The following is a 24,503-nucleotide window of genomic DNA, read 5'->3' on the forward strand; positions in this document are numbered from 1 at the left end:
TTTGCATTAATATGTGTCACATATCAGTTTGCAAACAATGTAAAAACTATTTTTTTTATAAATAAAGCTGCATACAAACAGGGTCTGTTTTGTGCTTTCTTGAATAAGGCAGCTCCAAAACGCAGGTGTTTCAGCTCACTGCTTTCTGTGGTGGTAGAGTGAAGAGGAGGATACCAGCGGAAAATACAGAGCGTAGGGATTGGTTTGGTAATGTTCTCTAGTTTTGCCTTGATTGGCTCAGTGTTCTTTCACTCATGGGGACAGTACGTCACTGCCAAATCTAAGGGTAGAGCTCGAAAATTGAAGCCCCTTGGGTGCTGCCATAGAGTTACATTAGAAGTGCCCATCCAAGAAGGTCATTGACCACAGATAAAATTACATCAAGTCATGTTATATCTATAGTAGCTTTGATTGGACTGTTAACATACACTACCGTTCAAAAGTTTGGGGTCATTTAGAAATGCCCTGGTTTTTCAAAGAAAAGCAAATGTTTTGTCCATTAAAATAACATCAAATCGATCAGAAATAGAGTGTAGACATTGTTAATGTTGTAAATGACTATTGTAGCTGGAAACTGCATTTTTTAAAATGGAATATCTACATAGGCGTACAGAGGCCCATTATCAGCAACCATCCCTCCTGTGTTCCAATGGCACGTTGTGTTAGCTAATCCAAGTTTATCATTTTAAAAGGCTAATTGATCATTAGAAAACCATTTTGCAATTATGTTAGCACAGCTGAAAAATGTTGTTCTGATTAAAGAAGCAATAAAATATACCTTTTTTTTTTAGACTAGTTGAGTATCTGGAGCATCAACATTTGTGGGTTTGATTACAGGCTCAAAATGGCCAGAAACAAAGCACTTTCTTCTGAAACTCGTCTGTCTATTCTTGTTCTGAGAAATGAAGGCTATTCCATGTGAGAAATGTTTTTTTTTAAACGACGATCTGGTACAACGCTGTGTACTACTGTCAATCCAGCATGCCTTCTGCCGCTTCAAAACAAATGGACACTCAGAACTGGGAAATCGCAGACTTCAGTGAGTTCAAGACAACTGGGAACTACAAAAATAACGAGCTCTGACTGGGAAAACAAGATTTGAACTGTCTTCCAACTCAGAATTCCAAGTCGAGAACTCGGGCCTCATTCTAGAGCTCCGACCTGAAGATCACTAACGTCATGATTCAAACTTGTTTTTTTTTCAGAGTTCCCAGTTGTCTTGAAAGCAACAGAGTTCCCAGTTGTCTTGTGTATATAATTTAGCCTACTGTTCTGACTTGGTGCAGCCTTATAGCCTGTTTTAGAGAAATAGCATCATTGAATATTGTAAGAGCTTTCATTGTCTGCTTATTTGCCCCCTGTAATGATCCTACGGTTCTGACTTGGTTTACAGGGAGAACACTGTAAGAACGGCCCATGTTCTGAATTCCGTCGCTGTACATTTCGAAAGTGCTGAACAAATAGTTATATTGACTACGTCCGTCCTAGCTCGCTCATTCATGTATTCATTGAAATTACGGATTGCCTCTTATCCGCTTCTCGTCCCCTTATGCCAGAGTCTGTACATCTCAACTGTCAGTAGAAACCACATTTATAAGCAAGTCAGCCAAATCAGCTATGTTTTTTTTAAAGGTAGTAAATGAGGCTGAATGAACTGTTATGCTGCCAGACAAGGCTCCCTCTGATAGCCAGGTGTAACAGTGGTGAGGTGTTGGAACTGCTGTTGGGAGTCTGCTGTTTTCTGTTGAGTTGTGTAGTGGCTTTGTTGGCATGCATCACTCTTTTTTTGGGGGGGGGGGGGGGACTAGACTAGACATCTACCACCCCACTACCACTATCAGATTAGAGCCATAAAGGAGACTAGACATCTACCACCCCACTACCACTATCAGATTAGAGCCATAAACAAGACTAGACATCTACCACTAACAGATTAGAGCCGTAAGGGAGACTAGACATCTACCACTAACAGATTATTTGTCAGCCCAAAGGTTCTAACCAGACTTGTGGAGGTCTCCATTTTTTCCCCCTGAGGTCTTGGCTGATTTCTTCTGATTTTCCCATGACGTCAAGCAAAGAGGCACTGAGTTTGAAGGTAGGCCTTCAAATACATCCACAGGTACACCTCCAATTGACTCAAATGATGTCAATCAGGCTATCAGAAGCTTCCAAAGCCATGACATACTTTTCTAGAATTTTCCAAGCTGTTTAAAGGCACAGTCAATTTAGTGTATGTTAACTTCTGACCCACTGGAATTGTCATATAGGGAATTTTATATGTGAAATAATCTGTCTGTAAACAATTGTTGGAAAAATGACATATCATACATAAAGTAGATGTCCTAACCGACTTGCCAAAACTATAGTTTGTTAACAAGAAATGTGTGGAGTGGTTGAAAAACAAGTTTTAATGACTCCATCCTAAGTGTATGTAAACCCCAGACTTCAACTGTACATTATGTCCAGGAAGTAGGATCGCAACTGGAAAGTAAGTGTATCTAATCAACTTCCCAGTCTCTTATCCACAGAGACGTTTTCAAAGACATCCCTAGTTAAACACACCTAACTCCTCAGTTATTTTTCAAGAACACTCATCCGTTTGTCCAAGAGCAGACACTGTATACGGGTGCTGCGGTCAGATAAGTGACAGTAAATATAGACGATGTTCTCATTCGAGAGTTGAAGTAGCCCAAGTTGTTCCCAGGCACTGATCTAATGTCAATGTAGAGTTTTCGCTGACCTGAATTTGGGGAGTTTAAACTGGTCCTAGATCTGTGCTAAATGTGCGTAAGTGCTGGATATGTAGCCTAGGGAGGGGTCGGGCAACGCAGTAAAGGAGGGAGGGAGGGAAGAAGGAGAGAGAAGGGGAACATAGTCATTCCAATTCTGCTGCGCTTGAAACTCCAGCTACCCTTTGCAGCTTTGCTTCGCTATAACTTTACTCAAATACTAAAAGCGTAAACTATTTATCGGAAACTGTAGCTTATTTGAACGTCGGGAAAATCAACAGCAGGCTCACAGATCCGCCTCGGAGTGTCTTATAAAGTGAATAGCAGCTGCTTTTGGACATCGTTGAAATCAATATAAGTGCTATCAATCAGAGGACTATAGTATCGATGTTGAGGTGAAGACGGGTTGGAGATACTGTCTCACATCCCACTATAGCCTAACTATGGGTCGATAGTATGGACTTACCCGACTCTGGAGAGGGACAGTGCATCACGGCTGATCGGAATTTACTTCTCCGCTATTCGTGTGGAATAAAAGTTCATTAACAAACGGGAGGATTATTTACGAGTTTTCACTTAAAAGTTAGTTTTTGTTGTTTCGTGTGGAGGGATGGCGGGACCAGTTATGTTTCTTTTCCTGTGGGTGTTGAGTTGGTTCGGGGAAATTCGGGGTGCTTCGTACCCGCAGCGGTATAATCTCTACTCCGGACAGACCCAGGCGCTGCCACAGAACGGCGTCCGGGCGGCAAGCAGACACAGGTATTAAACAAACACACAACGCACTCACTCTGATGTCAAACGGTATACCAAACAGCTGGGAGAAGCTGATGCATTGAATATGTCAAAGCTGATTACTCAGCGAAGGATCCCAACTTGGTGAAAGGAGCAGGCGTTGGTCTCATTTGGAGTGCAGGTGTAACACGCTAAAGGAAATCCTTGTTAAAAAAACAATAGTTGTTGTTTAAATTACCCCAAACCTTTATTTCTATAAACTGAGCTATTATATGTTTTACTGCTATGGTGCTCCTTTCTTTTCTCTCCCATGTTGTCTACACCATAAACACCAAAGAGAGTCTGCTGGAGTAGTCTCAGTCTTTCTCTCTCAATTCAAGGGGCTTTATTGTCATGGGAAACATGTTTACATTGCTAAAGCAAGTTACATTTATAATAAAACAAAAGTGAAAGAAACAATTAAAAATGAACAGTGAACATTACACTCTCAAAAGTTCCAAAAGACTAAAGACATTTCAAATGTCATATTATGTCTATATACATTGTTGTAATGATGTGCAAATAGTTAAAGTACAAAAGGGAAATTAAATAAATGTAAAAATAGGTTTTTATTTACAATGGTGTTCGTTCTTCACTGGTTGCCCTTTTCTTGTGGCAACAGGTCACTCATCTTGCTACTGTGATGTCACACTGTGGTATTTCACACTATATATATATATATATATCAAATTTGGATTTGTTTTCAAATTCTTTGTGGGTCTGTGGAATAAAATGGAAATATGTGTCTCTATGGTCATACATTTGGCAAGAGGTTAGGACGTGCAGCTCAGTTTCCACCTAATTTTGTGTGCATTTTGCACATTGCCTGTCTTCTCTTGAGAGACAGATCTGTCTACGGCAGCCTTTCTCAATAGCAAGGCTTTGCTCACTGAGTCAATACATAGTCAAAGTTTCCTTAATTTTGTGTCAGTCTCAGCTTGGCAACTGTGTTATTACCTACCCTTACCACCAGGGGATGGCCTGTCAGGAAGTCCAGGATCCAGTTGCAGAGGGAGGTGTTTAGTCCCAAGGTCCCTTAGCTTAGTGATGATCTTTGAAGGCACTATGGTTTTGAGCTGTAGTCAATGAATAGCATTCTCACTTAGGAGTTCCTTTTGTCCAGGTGGGAAAGGGCAGTGTGGAGTTCATTACAGATCTGTTGGGACGGTATCAGGGTCTAGGGTTTCTGGGATAAGGTGAGCCATGACCAGCCTTTCAAAACACTTCATGACTAAATGTGCAGTGTCAAGACACCTTGGTGTTCTTGGGTACAGGGACTATGGTGGTCTGTCTGCAGACTCGGTCAGGGAGAGGTTGAAAATGTCAGTGAAGACACTTGCCAGTTGGTCTGCACATGTTTGGAGCACGCGTCCTGGTAATCCATCTGGCCCTGCGGGCCTTGTGAATGTTGACCTGCTTAAAGGTCTTACTCACATCGGCTACGGAGAGCTTGCATGCCTCAGTGTTTGCCTCAAAGTGCGCATAGAAGTTAATTAGCTCATCTGGTAGGCTCGTGTCACTGGGCAGCTCACGGCTGTGCTTCCCTTTACAGTCCGTAATAGTTTGCAAGCCCTGTGTTGTAGCATTCAATCTTAGTCCCGTATTGGGGAGACATGGTAGCCTAGTGGTTAGAGCATTGGACTAGAAACCGGAAGGTTGCAAGTTCAAACCCCCGAGCTGACAAGGTACAAATCTGTCGTTCTGCCCCTGAACAGGCAGTTAACCCACTGTTCCTAGGCCGTCATTGAAAATAAGAATTTGTTCTTAACTGACTTGCCTGGTTAAATGAAGGTCAAATAAAGTCAAATAAAAAAATGACACTTTGCCTGTTTGATGGTTCGTCGGAGGGCATTGCGGGATTTCTTATAAGCGTTAGAGTCCCGCTCCCTGCCCTTTAGCTCAGTGCGGATGTTGTCTGTAATCCATGGATTCTTGTTGGGGTATGTATGTACGGGGACGATGTCATCGACGCACTTATTGATGAAGCCAGTGACTGATGTGGTGTACTCCTCAATGCCATCGGAGGAATCCCAGAACATATTCCAGTCTGTGCTAGCAAAACAGTCCTGTAGCTTAGCCTCTGCGTCATCTGACCACTTCCGTATTGAGCGAGTCACTGGTACTTCCTGCTTTAGTTTTTGCTTGTAAGCAGGAATCAGTCGGGTAGTGTTATGCTCAGATTTGCCATATGGGGGGGGGCTTTGTAATCATCTCTGTGTGTGGAGTAAAGGTGGTCTGTGTGTGGAGTAAGGGTGGTCTGAAGTCTTTTTTTTCAACCTCTGGTTGGACATGTTACCTGCTTGGAGAAATTCGGTAAAACAGATTAAAGTCCCCGGCCACTAGGAGCGCCGCCTCTGGATGAGCATTTTCTTGTTTGCTAATGGCCCTATACAGCTCGTTGAAGGCTATTCTCACTGAGTCTGTACATACTCAAAATTTTCCTTAAGTTTGGGTCAGTCAGAGTGGTCAGGTAATTCTGCCACGGTGTACTCTCTGTTTAGAGCCAAATAGCATTCTAGTTTAAGCTGTTTAAAAAATAAATAAATCCAATGTGTCTAGTAATTTTCTTTCTGTCCTCATGATTCATCTCAAACTCTTTACTCAAAGACTCAATCATGGACACTCTTACTGACAGTTGTGGCTGCTTTGCGTGATGTGTTTGCTCTACCTTCTTGCCCTTTGTGCTGTTGTCTGTTCCCAATAATGTTTGTACCATGTTGTGTTGCTACCATGTTGTGATGCTACCATGCTGTGTTGCTGCCTTGCTATGTTGTTGTCTTAGGTCTCTCTTTATGTAGTGGTGTGTTGTATCTCATGTCGTGATGTGTTTTGTCCTATGTTTACATATATATTTTTAATTTTAAATAAATAGCTTGCTTAGGGGACTCTTCTCCAGGTTTATCTCTCTGTAGGTGATGGCTTTGTTATGGAATGTCTGTGTGTCTGTCTGCCTGTGTGTCTGTATGTCTTGTCTATCTGTCTGTCTAACTTGCTGAGAGTGAGACTAAATGTAACACAGATGAGCAGTCCTTCCCTCATCCAAATGTTCCATGAAAACAGCGTCTCCCCTCCCACTCACTGAGGGGGCTTACAGGAGCTCTAGGGAGGAATCATAGTGTCTCGTAACACCAGTGAATCACACATGCACACACTCACACAGACACATCCTCTCTTTTGCTGTCCCCACTCCCTCTCCCGCTCTCTTTATCCCTTTCTCTCTCCCTCTCCATCCCTTTCAATTCAATTCAAGGGCTTTATTGGCATGGGAAACATATGCTAACATTGCCAAAGCAAGTAAACTATATAATAAACAAAAGGGATGGAGAAGGAGAGCGAAAGGGGTCTCACTAGCACGCACACACACCCACATACGCACCCACACACACATACGCACCCACACACACACACACACCCACGTACGCACCCACACACACACCCACGTACGCACCCACACACACACCCACGTACGCACCCACACACACACCCACGTACGCACCCACACACACACCCACGTACGCACCCACACACACACCCACGTACGCACCCACACACACACCCACGTACGCACCCACACACACACACGCACACACACCACGTACGCACCCACACACACACCCACGTACGCACACACACCCACGTACGCACGCACACACACATCCACGCACACACACACACACACCCACGTAGGCACGCACGCACACACACACATACACACACAGATATGTCTAGGTTATTGCCAGTTTAGTGTTGGGTGTGGTGAAGCGTAAGGAAGAGAAGGGAGTTCCTCCTCCCAGCCATGACGTACTGTAGGAGTTCCCCCGTCATCAGTAGGGGTTCCCCCGTCATCAGTAAGAGTTCCCCCGTCATCAGTAAGAGTTCCCCCGTCATCAGTAAGAGTTCCCCCGTCATCAGTAGGGGTTCCCCCGTCATCAGTAGGCGTTCCCCCGTCATCAGTAGGGGCGTTCCCCCGTCATCAGTAGGGGTTCCCCCGTCATCAGTAGGGGTTCCCCGTCATCAATAGGGGTTCCCCGTCATCAGTAGGGGTTCCCCCGTCATCAGTAGGCATTCCCCCGTCATCAGTAGGCGTTCCCCCGTCATCAGTAGGCGTTCCCCCGTCATCAGTAGGCGTTCCCCCGTCATCAGTAGGGGTTCCCCCGTCATCAGTAGGGGTTCCCCGTCATCAGTAGGGGTTCCCCCGTCATCAGTAGGGGTTCCCCCGTCATCAGTAGGGGTTCCCCCGTCATCAGTAGGGGTTCCCCGTCATCAGTAGGGGTTCCCCTGTCATCAGTAGGGGTTGACATTCTGTTATAACAAAGAGTTCAAACAGGCTAGAAAGGCCTTGCTCCCAGACTCGGCTTACTGCACCCCAAACAGGATAAAAAGCCCTAGTGACCAGACTCCGCTTACTGCACCCCAAACAGGATAAAAAGCCCTAGTGACCAGACTCCGCTTACTGCACCCCAAACAGGATAAAAAGCTCTAGTGACCAGACTCGGCTTACTGCACCCCAAACCGTCTAGAAGGTCCTGGCTCCCAGACTCAGTGTTTCTCAACTCCAGCCCCGGACAAAGCACAACTGATTCAACATATCAATTAATCATCCAGTCCTCAATGACCTGAATCAGGTCATTTTGTCCGGATCTACAACAAAACAATGTGTGCTGTTGGCGTACTGGAGGACTGCAGCTGGGAAACACTGCCCTATCACTACAATAACACACAAGCCCATACTAAATGTGTATTAACTATATGGTACATAGCTCACTTTGATTTTCTTGGGAATTGAATGTAGGGTCGTTCCACCGATTCGGTGCCTCTTGAGAAGTGTAACTCATTTTAACATTCGGTCATAAAGAGCACATGTTCAGCTTCATTAAAAAAAACATTTTACCATCTCAAGAGGTTAAAGAAAAACCTATCACGTGCCAAATAAAGTAACAGAGTTGACTGTAACAGGGTTGACGATTTTAAATCAGCCATAAATCCGCTCGTGAAAGGAGGAATGGAAGCTTGGTATTCAACACCATATCTCTCACTCTGCAACTGGATCCTGGACTTCCTGACGGATTGGCCTAAGGTGGTGAGGGTAGGCAACAACGCCACACTGACCCTCAACATCCTGTGCTCCCTGTTAACCCACGATGCGCATGGCCGCGCACAACTCCAACACCATCATCGATGGTGGACTTAGCAGTGTGGTGCCAGGACAACAACCTCTCCCTCAACGTCACGAAGACCAAGGAGCTGATCGTAGACTATAGGAGAAAGAGAGGAGAGCACGCCCCCATCCACATCAACAGGGCTGTTGTGGAGCGGGTCGAGAGCTTCAAGCTCATTGGCATCCACATCACTAAGGACTTAACATGGTCCACACACTATATACCAGCACAGTCATGAAGAGGGCACGGCAGTGCCCCCCCCCCCAGGAGGCTGAAAATAATTAGCATGGGTCCCCAGATCCTCATTAAGTTCTACAGCTGCACCATCGAGAGCATCTTGACTGGCTGCATCACCGCTTGGTATGGCAATTGCACCGCCCTTGAATGCAAAGCGCTATAAAGGGTGATGCAGACAGCCCAGTACATCACTGGGACTAAGCTCCCTGCCATCCAGGATCTCTATGTCAGGGAAGAGCCTGGAAAAATGTCAAAGACTCCAGCCACGCCAGCCATAGACTGGTCACTCTGCTACTGTCCGGCAAAAGGTACCGAAGCATTGGCTCTCGGATCAACAGGCACCGAGACACTTCTACCCCCGAGCCAGACTTCTATATAGTCAATTAAATCCTCTTAAGGATCGGCCCTTTAAAAACAAAATTGCCTGAAATTACATACCCAAATCTAACTGCCTGTAGCTCAGGCCCTGAAGCCTGTATTTTCTTGATACCATTTGAAAGGAAACACTTTGAAGTTTGTGGACATGTGAAAGGAATGTAGGAGAATATAACACATTAGATCTGGTAAAAGATAATACAAAGAAAATAACAACTTTTTTCAATTGTTTTGTACCATCTTTGAAATGCAAGAGAGAGGTCATAATGTATTATTTGAGCCCATGTGCAATTTAGATTTTGTCCACTAGATGGCAGAAGTGTATGTGCAAAGTTTTAGACTGATCCAACGAAACATTGCATTTCTGTTCAAAATGTTGTACTACTGCTACTGCTGCTCTGATCTTTATTTTACTCTTATTACTATCTATCCTGATGCCTAGTCACTTTACCCTGCCTTCATGTACATATCTACCTCAAGTACATTGCACTCTGCAAATTGATCTGGTACTAGTACTCCCTGTACATAGCTCCACATTGATCTGGTACTAGTACTCCCTGTACATAGCTCCACATTGATCTGGTACCTCCTGTACATAGCTCCACATTGATCTGGTACTGGTACTTCCTGTATATAGCTCCACATTGATCTGGTACTGGTACTTCCTGTATATTCAGTAGCTCCATCCTTGTGTATTTAATTGTTTTCCTCTTGTGTTTAGTTACATTTTCATTTATTATCTGGGGGTGGGGGGTGGATAACTGGAATGGTAATGAATAGTCTAACAAATGCATGAATTAATGGATTTTAGAGAATAGGCTACACTCTTAGATTTTTTATCTGGATAGAACCAAAAAGAGTTATATTGCTTGCTTCATATATGGCAGCCAAAAGGTTCTATATAGAACAGAACCTTTTTGTCAGGTTCTTTGATCAGAACCCCAGAGGTTCGTCTTCACTGAACCAAAATTGGTTCCATATAGAACCCTTCGGGTTCGATTATAGAACCTTTAGGGCTGCCATATATGAAGCAAGCATTTAACCCTGTTTGGTTCTATCCAGAACCTTTTTTTCTAATACTGTATCAGGAGAGGTATATAGAGTATAATAGAGGTACAGTGCCTTGCACACCCAATTTTTCAGTTTTTGATTTGTTAAAAAAGTTTGAAATATCCAATAAATGTCGTTTCACTTCATGATTGTGTCCCACTTGTTGTTGATTCTTCACAAAAAATACAGTTTTATATCTTTATGTTTGAAGCCTGAAATGTGGCAAAAGGTCGCAAAGTTCAAGGGGGCCGAATACTTTCGCAAGGCACTGTATATAAATGGAAATATTTGGAAGTCAGTATTATTGTGTCCTCTATAATGATTTAGGCCTAGTGGTCTATGCTACTTGTTTATGGATTATATTTTATTTCTTTAGGAATTTGATTTTAACCTCTTATCATGGAACCTAATGGTCCTTCAGATGAGGACATACAGTTGAAGTCGGAAGGTTACATACACCTTAGCCAACTACATTTAAACTCAGTTTTTCACAATTCCTGACATTTAATCCTAGTAAATAATCCCTGTTTTAGGTCAGTTAGGATCACCACTTTATTTTAAGAATGTGAAATGTCAGAATAATAGTTGAGTGATTTTATTTCAGCTTTTATTTCTTTCATCACATTCCCAGTGGGTCAGAAGTTTACATACACTCAATTTGTATTTGGTAGCATTGCCTTTAAATTGTTTAACTTGGGTCAAACGCTACAGGAACCCTTCAACAAGCTTCCCACAACAAGTTGGGTTAATTTTGGCCCGTTCTTCCTGACAGAGCTGGTGTAACTGTATCAGGTTTGTAGGCCTCCTTGCTCACATGCTTTTTCAGTTCTGCCCACACATTTTCTATAGGAATAGTGACCGGGTGGCCACTTTTACAATCATATAAAATGAATAATAGTAATAATAATCGCCATTTAGCAGATGCTTTCATCCAAAGCAACTTACTGTCATGCGTGCATATACATTTTACGTAAGGGTGGTCCCAATAATCAAGCCAAAAACTCTGGCGTCGCTACCACAGGCGATGGGGGAGCTCCCTACAGGCGATGGGGGAGCTCTTTGATACAACAGAATGTCAACCCCTACTGATGACGGGGGAACCCCTACTGATGACATGACGGGGGAACCCCTACTGATGACATGACGGGGGAACTCCTACTGATGACATGGGGAACTCTTACTGATGACATGACGGGGGAACTCCTACTGATGACATGACGGGGGAACTCCTACTGATGACGGGGGAACTCCTACTGATGACGGGGGAACTCCTACTGATGACGGGGGAACTCCTATTGATGACGGGGGAACTCCTACTGATGACATGACGGGGGAACTCCTACTGATGACATGACGGGGGAACTCCTACTGATGACGGGGGAACCCCTACTGATGACATGACGGGGGAACTCCTACTGATGACGGGAAAACTCCTACTGATGACGGGGGAACTCCTACTGATGACGGGGGAACCCCTACTGATGACGGGGGAACCCCTACTGAGGACATGACGGGGGAACCCCTACTGATGACATGACGGGGGAACTCTTACTGATGACGGGGGAACTCCTACTGATGACGGGGGAACTCCTACTGATGACGGGGGAACTCCTACTGATGACGGGGGAACTCCTACTGATGACGGGGGAACTCCTACTGATGACGGGGGAACTCCTACTGATGACATGACGGGGGAACTCTTACTGATGACGGGGGAACCCCTACTGATGACGGGGGAACTCCTACTGATGACGGGGGAACTCCTACTGATGACATGACGGGGGAACTCCTACTGATGACATGACGGGGAACTCCTACTGATGACACTGATGACGGGGAACTCCTACTGATGACCCTTACTGACGGGGAACCCCTACTGATGACATGACGGAACTCCTACTGATGACGGGGAACTCCTACTGATGACGGGGGAACGCCTACTGACGACGGGGGAACGCCTACTGACGACGGGGGAACGCCTACTGACGACGGGGAACTCCTACAGACGACGGGGAACGCCTACTGACCGACGGGGGAACTCCTACAGACGACGGGGGAACTCCTACAGACGACCGACGGAGGAACTCCTACAGGACGGAGGAACTCCTACACGGGGAACTCCTACAGACGGAGGACGGGGAACTCCTACAGACGACGGGGAACTCCTAGGCGACGGAGGAACTCCTACAGACGACGGAGGAACTCCTACAGACGACCGACGGGGGAACTCCTACAGACGACGGGGGAACTCCTACAGACGACGGGGAACTCCTACAGACGACCGACGGAGGAACTCCTACAGACGACGGAGGAACTCCTACAGACGACCGACGGAGGAACTCCTACAGACGACGGAGGAACTCCTACAGACGACCGACGGAGGAACTCCTACAGACGACGGAGGAACTCCTACAGACTTTTTAAGGAGATGTATTTATCCCGCTGTGCTACATGTTGTTTTTCTGTCTTCTGAATGACTGACTAGTTGATGGGGTTTGACACGTGATGCATGCATCAAATATGTATTTTTAAGGAAAGCCAGAAACCATAATCACATTTATCAAAGAATGCAGCACTCGCATGGAATGGGGATTTTTATACTCTGGGCCTCTGAAAGAGGAACTTCTCAATGCCCTCTGCTCAACTCTCATGCTCTGCTCTGCCAAAATATTTTTGCTATCAAAACAGCTTTCTTCTCAACTGTGTGCATTCATATTTTGATAATGATGAAGTTAAAGTCTTGTAACTCTCACAGAGGGTTTTATTTTCTGTTCACTTTACAGACTGTAAATGAACACTTAACATTCCCCAAGAACTGAAGTGTTTTTCCAAAAATATCAATCAATGCACTAAGATTACGTACTTTGAAGAAATAACAAAATAATTAATTGAAAATGCTGTGAACTGGGATTAGGTATGAACAACACCAGTTCAGATCCTACCCTGCTGCTGACAGGGTTCTAAATGTTACTAATGGTCAGACACAGTGAGCCGAGGGCCTGGTTATTAATGGTCACACACAGTGAGCCGAGGGCATGCCTGGTCCAGAGCTTTATACGGGGTTGCCAGTCGTGGTGGGATACAGGTCAGAGGTCAAGGGACAAGGGTCTTAAACACCCCTGTGTCCTGTAAAATGATGACCTTCACTTGGACCCAGTACTTGGAGGACAGGATCAGCTAACCCTTCCCTAATACTAACCTTAACCACTAGGGCTAGAAAGACTAACCTTAACCACTAGGGCTAGAAAGACTAACCAGTGGGAGAGACTAACCTTAACCACTAGTGGAAGAAATACTAACCTGACTATAGAAGTGCGTCTAGGGGTGCCAACCACCGTGAAGGTTGTAGTGTCTGCTGGTTTTCATCTTTTATTTCTAATCTGAAAACTGATTAGCGAATACCTGGACCACGTGTTGAGTCTCAAGTAGATCAATAACATTATCTGGAGACAGGGTTACCAAACAGGACTGTGACTCATGAGGGCTGAAGTTGGCCACCCCTGATTTACCAACATAATATCAACCGTATTGAGACCTGGCAAAAGAAATGGGTGTGAAAAGGCAAGAGGTCACCAAAAACAACAATGTAGACAGTTATTGGACTTGTTTATCTTGGCCTAAGATCAAATATAACAATGTCTTTGTTTGGGTTGTGTGTTCTTATAGGACTTGGCAACAGGTTTATCTCCCCCCTGGCCGTTGTCTAATGTCAGATGGCGTCACACCTACACTACACTCATCCTTCAATCTATCTGTTTTGTCGGATGTGGACTTCATATGAACATTTTAATATTCCAGAGCATCCACCGTTCAAAAATGAAAACCTAGTTCTGTACTTTTTATATCACTGCGCTGTCGCATGACTCTGCTTGAAAAAGGCAGAATAACTAGTTAAATTGTTACAAACATTGTGACAGGGATTTAATTGTTTTTAATTGTGAGAAAATACAAACAAAGTGGTGGCTTTCTCTGCAAAATAATCATGTGCAAGGATGTCGGTTACTACTGCCAGCTTACTGTTGTAGCTACTGTATCTTACTGACATAGCTAGCTCTACCTTTACTAATCAGTCCATAGATCAGCATGTTTCTCCACGATCGCTAAACTTACTTTATCATTGTGTCAGCTGATCAGTCAGCTGACTTGGGAGGCTACTGTAATGACTCTGGCAGAACAGCTGCTTCATTAAAACTCATAATAATGTAAGCAACAACTACAGTAGCTTCCTAGCTAGCTTTTGTGTTGGAAACCATCAACATTATGTGTGTGCAGCACTAAGTAGGTGGCTGGTTGGTTATCAGCATCATTTCAGTGACTATCTCAGAAGCAAGCTAATGTTTTTATGCTAGCATTCGTGTCCATTAACAAAACTTCAGAAATACCGCTCAATTGAAGCACACACTCCTTAGCGAAATGTGAGGTGGTGCTACTAAGACTTCTCAAACCAAAACACATCAACATTACGTACAGATGTATTGTTTTAACGTTGATTTAATTCAGCCTGTTTTGAAAATGAAATGGGGTTCATTAGGCGACGGCACCTAGATAATATTTTCAAACGTTAGACAGCACAATGTAGCCAAATTACTTTCAAAGCTATATCCCATTACTCTTTTGTGAGATCATTGCAGGGGGAATCGACACGTTGTCTGACATAAGACAATGACCCCCAGCTAGACTTACAACATCTAAGCTGCTTCGCTAACACCTTTCAACACTGGCACTGATAAATGGTTCATTACGTCAGTGTCTCTCAGGCTTTTCATGCCCCTTCTGTCTCGGGTTCTCCGAGTTCTCTGAGTTCTCTTCGGAATGTTTTGCTCTGTCATGGAAGAGGCCTGTGTAATTCAGGCTCATTCCAGATGATGTGGTTGTTGGACAGCTCCGTTTCCCTGTGTGTGTTTGTGTTTGTATTTCCCTCAGTAGACCACAGACTAAGCCATTATCTCTCTCTCTCTCTTGCAGTGCATGCTGGGAGTTTTTGGGAGTTTGAGTGTTTGGTGTGCAGGGCTCTGTCCTAACTAACTTGATTATTTTCTTTCAATTTTATTTTCTATGGTGGAGGGTTAATACACTTTGTTTTAGCTGTATCCACAGGTTTTTTTTTTTCAAAGTTCGGGTGGAAGAGGACAGAGTAAGTTTCCTGGGGTTTGGAAGGTGTGGTGTGTGCGATGGCTTCTCAGCCTAGTGCGGAGGAGAAGCTGTCGATACGACATGGATTCAGGTGTGTTCCTGAGAATGGAGTTGAGGAGGTAGGAGCTGAATGTATGCATTCTGCTTCTAGAATGAACAAAGCTGGGGTTGTGTTCATGAAAAGAGCTCATTTGTTTGGTAGGCTAATTGCTAGTGGAATATTTGTAAGGGATGTGTTGGTGCCAATTTCACCTCTCTCTGTCCCTTCGACCATGGTGGTAGTCACAAATTTGCCTCAGTTTATTACGGACGATCAAATCAGGAAAGAGCTGAGTTGTTTTGGTAGGTTTGCTAGCGGTTGTCGTTTACTGTCAGCAGGCTTTCAGGCAGATGCCGTTAATCACGTTGTTTCGTTCCGGAGGCAAGTGTTTGTTTCTGAATAACAATGAGCAACAGCTAAATGTGCATTTTAAAGTGAGGCATGGGGAGGGGTTCTATGCAGGGTTTGCCAGCACAAATAGTCTACGGTGTTTTGCGTGTGGGGATTTGGGGCATAAGAGTTTTGCACGTCCACAAAGGCCATAGACAACGTGAGTGCACAAGCACCAGTGGGGGTAATCGAAGTCAACGTGCATGGGGCAATGAGATGCAGAGGCTGGGCCTAGTCATGCCAGGGATGGTGGTGTAGATGAGGCTGGGTCTAGTCATGCCAGGGATGGTGGTGTAGTTGAGGCTGGGCCTAGTCAGGTTATGGATGGTGGTGTAGATGAGGCTGGGCCTCGTCAGGTTATGGATGGTGGTGTAGATGAGGCTGGGTCTAGTCAGGTTATAGATGGTGGTGTAGATGAGGCTGGGTCTAGTCAGGCTATAGATGGTGGTGTAGATGAGGCTGGGTCTAGTCAGGCTATAGATGGTGGTGTAGATGAGGCTGGGTCTAGTCATGCCAGGGATGGTGGTGTAGTTGAGGCTGGGTCTAGTCAGGTTATGGATGGTGGTGTAGATGAGGCTGGGCCTAGTCAGGTTATAGATGGTGGTGTAGATGAGGCTGGGTCTAGTCATGCTATGGAGGGTGGTGTAGATGAGGCTGGGTCTAGTCATGCTATGGAGGGTGGTGTAGATGAGGCTGGGTCTAGTCATGCTATGGATGGTGGTGTAGATGAGGCTGGGTCTAGTCATGCTATGGATGGTGGTGTAGATGAGGCTGGGTCTAGTCAGGTTATAGATGGTGGTGTAGATGAGGCTGGGTCTAGTCATGCTATGGAGGGTGGTGTAGATGAGGCTGGGTCTAGTCATGCTATGGATGGTGGTGTAGATGAGGCTGGGTCTAGTCATGCTATGGATGGTGGTGTAGATGAGGCTGGGTCTAGTCATACTATGGATGGTGGTGTAGATGAGGCTGGGTCTAGTCAGTTTATGCTAGTGGATGAGGAGAGTATAGTGGGGAAGTGTAAGAGACTGGAGGGGGGGAGGAGGAGGGTGTCAAGCAGAAGTGGAAAAGGGGGAGAAGAAAGGAGGTGGGAGGGGAGAGGCTGGTGTGGTCAAAGGCCCCATGGAACCTTTGCCTGGTGCTGGGGGGGGGGGGGGGGCTGACCAGAGTGGAAGGGCAGGTGGTCAAGATGGGATATAGAGATGAGGAGGAGAGTGAGTCTGAGGAAAAGGATGATGACGTTTTTTTTTCAGACTCCTCTTCATTGGGTCCGGAGCTGACAGCCAGTCAAGCAGAGGGGTCAAAGTACACGTTGAGGGAACTGACAAGGTTCTTGAATGACACCAAGGGGAATTTTTTTTTTATCTTGAGGGCTTTTTTTCTGTTCTGAGAAACTTTGTAAGACCAGTACAACATGCTATGAAAAATTAGGGGCATGGTGTCCTCACCCAGGAAATGGTTTAGTTTGAGGAAGTGGGTCACAACAGTGCTTAAGGGTCGATCTCTAGACACTGTTTAGATGTATAGTTTATTTCTGGCACTGGGGCTTTTTGAGCTTTGCTATTGGTCTCTTTCTTTGCTGGCTTTTCTCCCACTTCTTATGGAGACTCTTCGGGTAGGCTCACTCAATATAAATGGCGCCAGATATGCGGGAAAGAGGAGTGAGTTGGGTGAATATGTAAAACAAAAAAAGTACAGGTGTTGTTTATGCAGGAGACGTATAGTGATGTGGTGAATGAAGTCGATTGGGGGCTCTGGTGGAAAGGGGCAATTGTTTTGAGCCATGGGACACATTTTAGTGCAAGGGTGGTTGTCCTTTTCGTACGGGATCTGTCTGTAAAAATGTGTTCCTCAAAGGAGGTGTGTAGGGGTAGGCTGCTTGTTGTAAAAGCAGAAATTAACAACATGGGCTTTATCTTTTAGAAATGTGTGTGCACCTAACACAGGGAGAGAGAGGGGGGTTCTATTTGGGTGTCTTAGACAGGAACTTTCACAGGTAGCACCTAAGGAGACGCTGGTGGTCGGCAGGGACTGGAACTGTACAAAGGATTTTTACGAAAGACAGAAATGGGGAAGAGCCTCATTCAGTGTCAGTGGGAGTGTTAAGGGACATCATTAATCAGTTCGACCTAGTGAATGTTTGGAGAACTAAAGATACCAACACAATACAGTATACATGGGTGAAGGTTTTTGGGGCTAGGGTGAGTGCAGCCCGACTTGATAGTTTTTACATGTCCAGGAATTGGAGCGATAGGCTGTTGGGCGCTACCGTTCTCCCGGTGGAATTTTCGGATCACAACAACCATGACTCGGCTATCTATTTCAACAGGGCCCCGGCAGGCATCCTATTGTAATTTTAATGTAAATTTTAATGTAAAGCTCTTACAAGATGCCACTTTTTGCTCAGGTTTCCAGACCTTTTGGGAAAGGTGGTGGCAGGGAAGAGAGGAGTATGAGTCTCTGAGTCAATGGTGGGATGTGGGAAAAGTCCAAATTCTGCTTTTCTGTCAACAGTATACAGCTCTCTCATCCTCAGAGGCTAGGAGAACATTGGGGGATCTAGAGTGTAGTATTAGTGAGATGGAGGTGGTGGGGCAAGGCAATGTAGGCCTCCAGGCTAATTTAGCTGAATTACGTAGGGACCTGGGTAGTTTTTTTCCAGGTTAAAGCAAATGGAGCACTTGTAAGAGGTAGGTTCTCCATGCTCAAGGAGATGGACCGGTCAGAAACCGATGGGGGGATCAGAGATGGACCGGTCAGTTCACACAACATGCAAAAGAAGTCCAGTCCAATTATTCCCCCAAAATAATTGGACTGGACTTCTTTTGCATGTTGCGTGAATGCGTTGGGGTAGGAGAGTTGACAATGAGCTGCCGTCGGGAGGCTCTGACTCTCCTGCCCAAAAAAGGGGACTTTTGTGAACTTAAGAACTGGAGGCCTGTGGCATTTCTCTGTGCGGATTACAAGATATTTGCCAAGGTCCTCTCTAACAGACTGAAGTCCCATCTGGACTCGATACTACATAATGACCAAACATATTGTGTTCCGGGATGCTCAACAACGGACAACTTGTTATTAATCAGGGAAATGTTGGACTGGTCTCTTTTGATCAAGAGAAGGCGTTTGATAGAGTGGATCATGAGTATCTGTTTAATGTGATGTTTGGGAAGAGTTTTTTTTTCCCTGTGTGAAGCTGTTGTATGCTGGGGCGTCATGTATGGTCAAAGTGGGAGGGGGGCTCAGTAAGCCAGTCAGGGTGAGATCGGCATCAGACAAGGATGCCCTCTATTGGGGCAGTTATATACACTAGCCATTGAGCCTTCTTTGGGCCTGTTACGCAGGAGACTGTAGGGAGTGTGCTGGACAGGCATGTGTGTGGTGACAAGCATAGCAATGTCAGCATATGCAGATGACATTTCTGTGATGGCAGGATATGCAGGCAGTAGAGACCAGTCTGAAGGTGTATGAGGGAGCTTCGTCAGCTAAGGTAAACTGGGGCAAGAGTAAAGCTCTGTTATGTGGGGCATTGGGGGATAGTACCCCTCTGCTTCCAGGGAGTTTGCAGTGGGGTTGCAAGGGCTTAAAGTGTTAGGGGTGTACCTGGGCTCAGAGAGGTGTGTCAGGAAGAACTGGGAGGGGCTATCACAGGCAGCGGTGTCAAGACTGGCCAGGTGGACGTGGCTCCTGTCCCAAGTGTCATATAGAGGGAGGGTGCTGATTATCAACAACTTAATGGAATCTTCTCTGTGGCATAAACTGGCTGTCCTCAAACCCCCCACCGGTCTGCTCGCAGACCTGCAATGCAAGCTGGTGGACTTCTTCTGGTCGGGCCATCACTGGCTGAGGGTGGCAGTGTTGTACATGACCGTCCACGAAGGAGGACAGGGCCTGGTGGAACTGGAGAGCAGGGAGGCTGCGTTCTGACTAAAGGCTGCACAGATCTGGTGTGATGGTGGCTGTCTGTATAGCTGGGGAAGATGTTTCAGGAGATCTGGTATGGTGGGGGGGGGGTTGTCTGTATAGCTGGGGAAGATGTTTCGGGAGATCTGGTGTGGTGGGGGGTTGTCTGTATAGCTGGGAAGATGTTTCAGGAGATCTGGTGTGTCGGGGGCTGTCTGTATAGCTGGGGAAGATGTTTCAGGAGATCTGGTATGGTGGGGTGGGGGGTTGTCTGTATAGCTGGGGAAGATGTTTCAGGAGATCTGGTGTGTCGGGGGGGGCTGTCTGTATAGCTGGGAAGATGTTTCAGGAGATCTGGTGTGGTGGGGGGTTGTCTGTATAGCTGGGGAAGATGTTTCGGGAGATCTGGTGTGGTGGGGGGTTGTCTGTATAGCTGGGGAAGATTTTTCGGGAGTGTGGTGGGGGGGGTTGTCTGTATAGCTGGGGAAAATGTTTCGGGAGATGTGGTGGGGGGCTGTCTGTATAGCTGGGGAAGATGTTTCAGGAGATCTGGTGTGGTGTGGTGGGGGGCTGTCTGTATAGCTGGGGAAGATGTTTCAGGAGATCTGGTGTGTCGGGGGGGGGGGGGTTGTCTGTATAGCTGGGGAAGATGTTTTGGATATACGGTTGTTGAAGTGGTGAGTTTTTTTGTTGTTGGTTATTGTGATGTTTGTGGTGTTTTGTATTGTGTGACAGAGGGAAAAGTGAGTATGGTACATGTATGCAGTACAGGATATATTTGGTGTTTTATTTTAAGTGGGTGGTGAGGTTTTAATGAAATGAGAATGTTTCATTAAAGAAAGACAAAGTCTCACTCACTCACACACTGACTGTCTTAATGTGCTGGAACCCAGGAAGAGTAGCTGCTGCTTTGGCAGGAACTAATGGGTATCCTTAATAAACCCCAGGAAGAGTAGCTGCTGCTTTGGCAGGAACTAATGGGTATCCTTAATAAACCCCAGGAAGAGTAGCTGCTGCTTTGGCAGGAACTAATGGGTATCCTTAATAAACCCCAGGAAGAGTAGCTGCTGCTTTGGCAGGAACTAATGGGTATCCTTAATAAACCCCAGGAAGAGTAGCTGCTGCTTTGGCAGGAACTAATGGGTATCCTTAATAAACACACAAACACAGCGGGAGAGGGAGCTCACTGTCTTCATCAGTGTGTTTTGTATTGTGTTATCAGTAGAGTAGTGTTTATGTACTGATTCCATGGTACGAGTGTACGAGTTGATATATAAAACGACACAAGAGTCAAGACTTTGTGCTTTTCAGCTAAAATTATTGTACGGAATTCTTGTCACCAACAAAATGTTGTATATACAGTCATCGCAGCTCTGCAGATTGTGTTGTGAGGATACAGAATCAATACACCATTTGTTTTGGCATTGCCCTCCGGTAGCTTGTTTCTGGAATGGCTGAAAATGCATAACATACATCTAAAATTGACCCTAGAAATAGTATTGTTGAGATACCAGGTCAGTCAATTACTAATACTCTTAGTAAAGGTATTTATCATCAACTCGCTGTCTGTGGATTCTATTCGAAAGGAAATAAATAAGTAATATTTGTGTTGCAATTTGTTAGTTTAGTGTGTATTCAGGCCCTGATTTGTAGGAGCTTCCGAAAGACCCAAGGTTATTATAGTCCATCAGTGTTGGGGCGGCAGGGTAGCCTAGTGGTTAGAGTGTAGAGGCGGCAGGGTAGCCTAGTGGTTAGAGTGTAGAGGCGGCAGGGTAGCCTAGTGGTTAGAGTGTAGAGGCGGCAGGGTAGCCTAGTGGTTAGAGTGTAGAGGCGGCAGGGTAGCCTAGTGGTTAGAGTGTAGAGGCGCCAGGGTAGCCTAGTGGTTAGAGTGTAGAGGCGGCAGGGTAGCCTAGTGGTTAGAGTGTAGAGGCGGCAGGGTAGCCTAGTGGTTAGAGTGTAGAGGCGGCAGGGTAGCCTAGTGGTTAGAGTGTAGAGGCGGCAGGGTAGCCTAGTGGTTAGAGTGTAGAGGCGGCAGGGTAGCCTAGTGGTTAGAGTGTAGAGGCGGCAGGGTAGCCTAGTGGTTAGAGTGTAGAGGCGCCAGGGTAGCCTAGTGGTTAGAGTGTAGAGGCGCCAGGGTAGCCTAGTGGTTAGAGTGTAGAGGCGGCAGGGTAGCCTAGTGGTTAGAGTGTAGGGCGGCAGGGTAGCCTAGTGGTTAGAGTGTAGGGGCGGCAGGGTAGCCTAGTGGTTAGAGGTAGGGGCGGCAGGGTAGCCTAGTGGTTAGAGTGTAGAGGCGGCAGGGTAGCCTAGTGGTTAGAGTGTAGAGGCGGCAGGGTAGCCTAGTGGTTAGAGTGTAGAGGCGGCAGGGTAGCCTAGTGGTTAGAGTGTAGAGGCGGCAGGGTAGCCTAGTGGTTAGAGTGTAGAGGCGGCAGGGTAGCCTAGTGGTTAGAGTGTAGAGGCGGCAGGGTAGCCTAGTGGTTAGAGCATTGGACTAGTAACCGAAAGGTTGCAAGTTCAAATCCCCGAGCTGACAAGGTACAAAATCTGTTGTTCTGCCCCTGAACAGGCAGTTAACCCATCATTGAAAATAAGAATTTGTTTTTAACTGACTTGCCTAGTAAAATAAAGGTAAAATTAAATTGTGTTCCCACTATGTGTTGTATCCTCTTTATTATATAGAAGATTTTTTAGTGCATTTAGTATCGTTCAGTGACTTTTAGTGCATATAGTGACTTTTTGTGCATATAAGAAGTTATTCTCAGATAAGTATCCATATTGATAGCATTGTTTTCATGACGGTCTTCCTTCTCTCGCTCTCCCCCTCCCCCCTATCACCTCACACTGAGTTGTTTCCTCAGAGAGGAATTATTACACCCGCAAGGCACCAATGATGTATATAAAACATGCTGCTACCTCTCATCTCACACGGTGATAAGGCAGCGGGACAACGACTTCACATTCCTCTGTGGAGAACAGGCTTTGGTGGACCACCCAGGGAACTCTGACACATGCTTCACATGGGCTATTTAGGCATTTATCTAGTAGTATTGGGACATTTATTGAGAAAGGTCTACCAAAATCGCTCTCTCAAATTCCCTCTCAATCTCTGTCTCTGTTTCAGCTGTAATGATAGTTAGTTGTTTCAGCTGTAGTGATAGTTAGTGGTTTCAGCTGTAGGAATAGTTAGTGGTTCCAGCTGTAGGAATAGTTAGTGGTTCCAGCTGTAGTGATAGTTAGTGGTTTCAGCTGTCATGATAGTTAGTGGTTTCAGCTGTCATGATAGTTAGTGGTTTCAGCTGTCATGATAGTTAGTGGTTTCAGCTGTCGTGATAGTTAGTGGTTTCAGCTGTCGTGATAGTTAGTGGTTTCAGCTGTCGTGATAGTTAGTGGTTTCAGCTGTCGTGATAGTTAGTGGTTTCAGCTGTCGTGATAGTTAGTGGTTTCAGCTGTCGTGATAGTTAGTGGTTTCAGCTGTCGTGATAGTTAGTGGTTTCAGCTGTCGTGATAGTTAGTGGTTTCAGCTGTCGTGATAGTTAGTGGTTTCAGCTGTCATGATAGTTAGTGGTTCCAGCTGTCATGATAGTTAGTGGTTCCAGCTGTAGTGATAGTTAGTGGTTTCAGCTGTAATGATAGTTAGTGGTTTCAGCTGTCATGATAGTTAGTGGTTTCAGCTGTCATGATAGTTAGTGGTTTCAGCTGTCATGATAGTTAGTGGTTCCAGCTGTAGTGATAGTTAGTGGTTTCAGCTGTAGTGATAGTTAGTGGTTTCAGCTGTAGTGATAGTTAGTGGTTCAAGCTGTAGTGATAGTTAGTGGTTTCAGCTGTAGTGATAGTTAGTGGTTTCAGCTGTAGTGATAGTTAGTGGTTTCAGCTGTAATGATAGTGCTTCAAGCTGTAGTGATAGTTAGTGGTTTCAGCTGTAGTGATAGTTAGTGGTTTCAGCTGTAATGATAGTTAGTGGTTTCAGCTGTCATGAGAGTTAGTGGTTTCAGCTGTAATGATAGTTAGTGGTTTCAGCTGTAATGAGAGTTAGTGGTTTCAGCTGTAATGAGAGTTAGTGGTTTCAGCTGTAATGAGAGTTAGTGGTTTCAGCTGTAATGATATAGTGGTTCAAGCAGTAATGATAGTTACCTGAATAGTGAGTTGCATAGTAGCCTGCATTTGGCCATTTGTGTGGTAATAAAAAATATATTCTGCTAATGTCTTCATACATGTAAATGAGGTACAGTTGCATGAAATGCATTTTTAAAGGACCCTCCTCACTCCTTGCTAGACAATGTTCCCCATCTGTAGAAATCCCCAAAAACGTGTCTGCTCAACTGTATGCCACTACGCATTATACTGTAGATTCACTGCTTTATTAGAAAGCTGACCCACGTGTGTGTGTGTGTGTGTGTATACATACACATATACATACACACGTGTAAGCACGCGCACACTAACCTCCCAGTGCATTTGAGATGCTGCAGAAGTTTGGCCTCATCAGCCACCGTCGACTTTCCTGTTTATGGATTAACAAGCTTTCCGTTTGCAGTTAGACTCACTCCAGTACATTCCGTACCGTCAAAGACTGTCTCTGGACACCCTGAGGTTTATCCTCTACCAGCTGACACTGTTTAAGTGTTACGGTCCAGAAAGTCTGTGTCACAAACAACCGTGTTTACCTAAAGGGACCGGAGATGGAATTGTTTAAGGTAGGGCTTCCCAAACCTCTAAGAGGTGACC

General features: G+C 45.4%; 1 protein-coding gene across 2 annotated transcripts in view; it reads left to right on the forward strand.

The window, feature by feature from the left end:
• The first annotated feature begins 2,899 nt into the window (after window positions 1–2,899).
• Window positions 2,900–24,503, forward strand: part of LOC115124395 (EMILIN-1-A-like) — an 86,093-nt gene continuing 64,489 nt past the window's right edge. For both annotated transcript variants that reach the window (XM_065025875.1, XM_065025876.1), the window contains exon 1: window positions 2,900–3,488. In XM_065025875.1, the coding sequence (XP_064881947.1) occupies window positions 3,340–3,488 (149 nt within the window). In that variant the 5' untranslated portion in view covers window positions 2,900–3,339. The remainder of the gene's footprint in view (window positions 3,489–24,503) is intronic.

The sequence above is a fragment of the Oncorhynchus nerka genome, linkage group LG12, assembly GCF_034236695.1.
Source record: "Oncorhynchus nerka isolate Pitt River linkage group LG12, Oner_Uvic_2.0, whole genome shotgun sequence".
NCBI lineage: Eukaryota > Metazoa > Chordata > Actinopteri > Salmoniformes > Salmonidae > Oncorhynchus > Oncorhynchus nerka.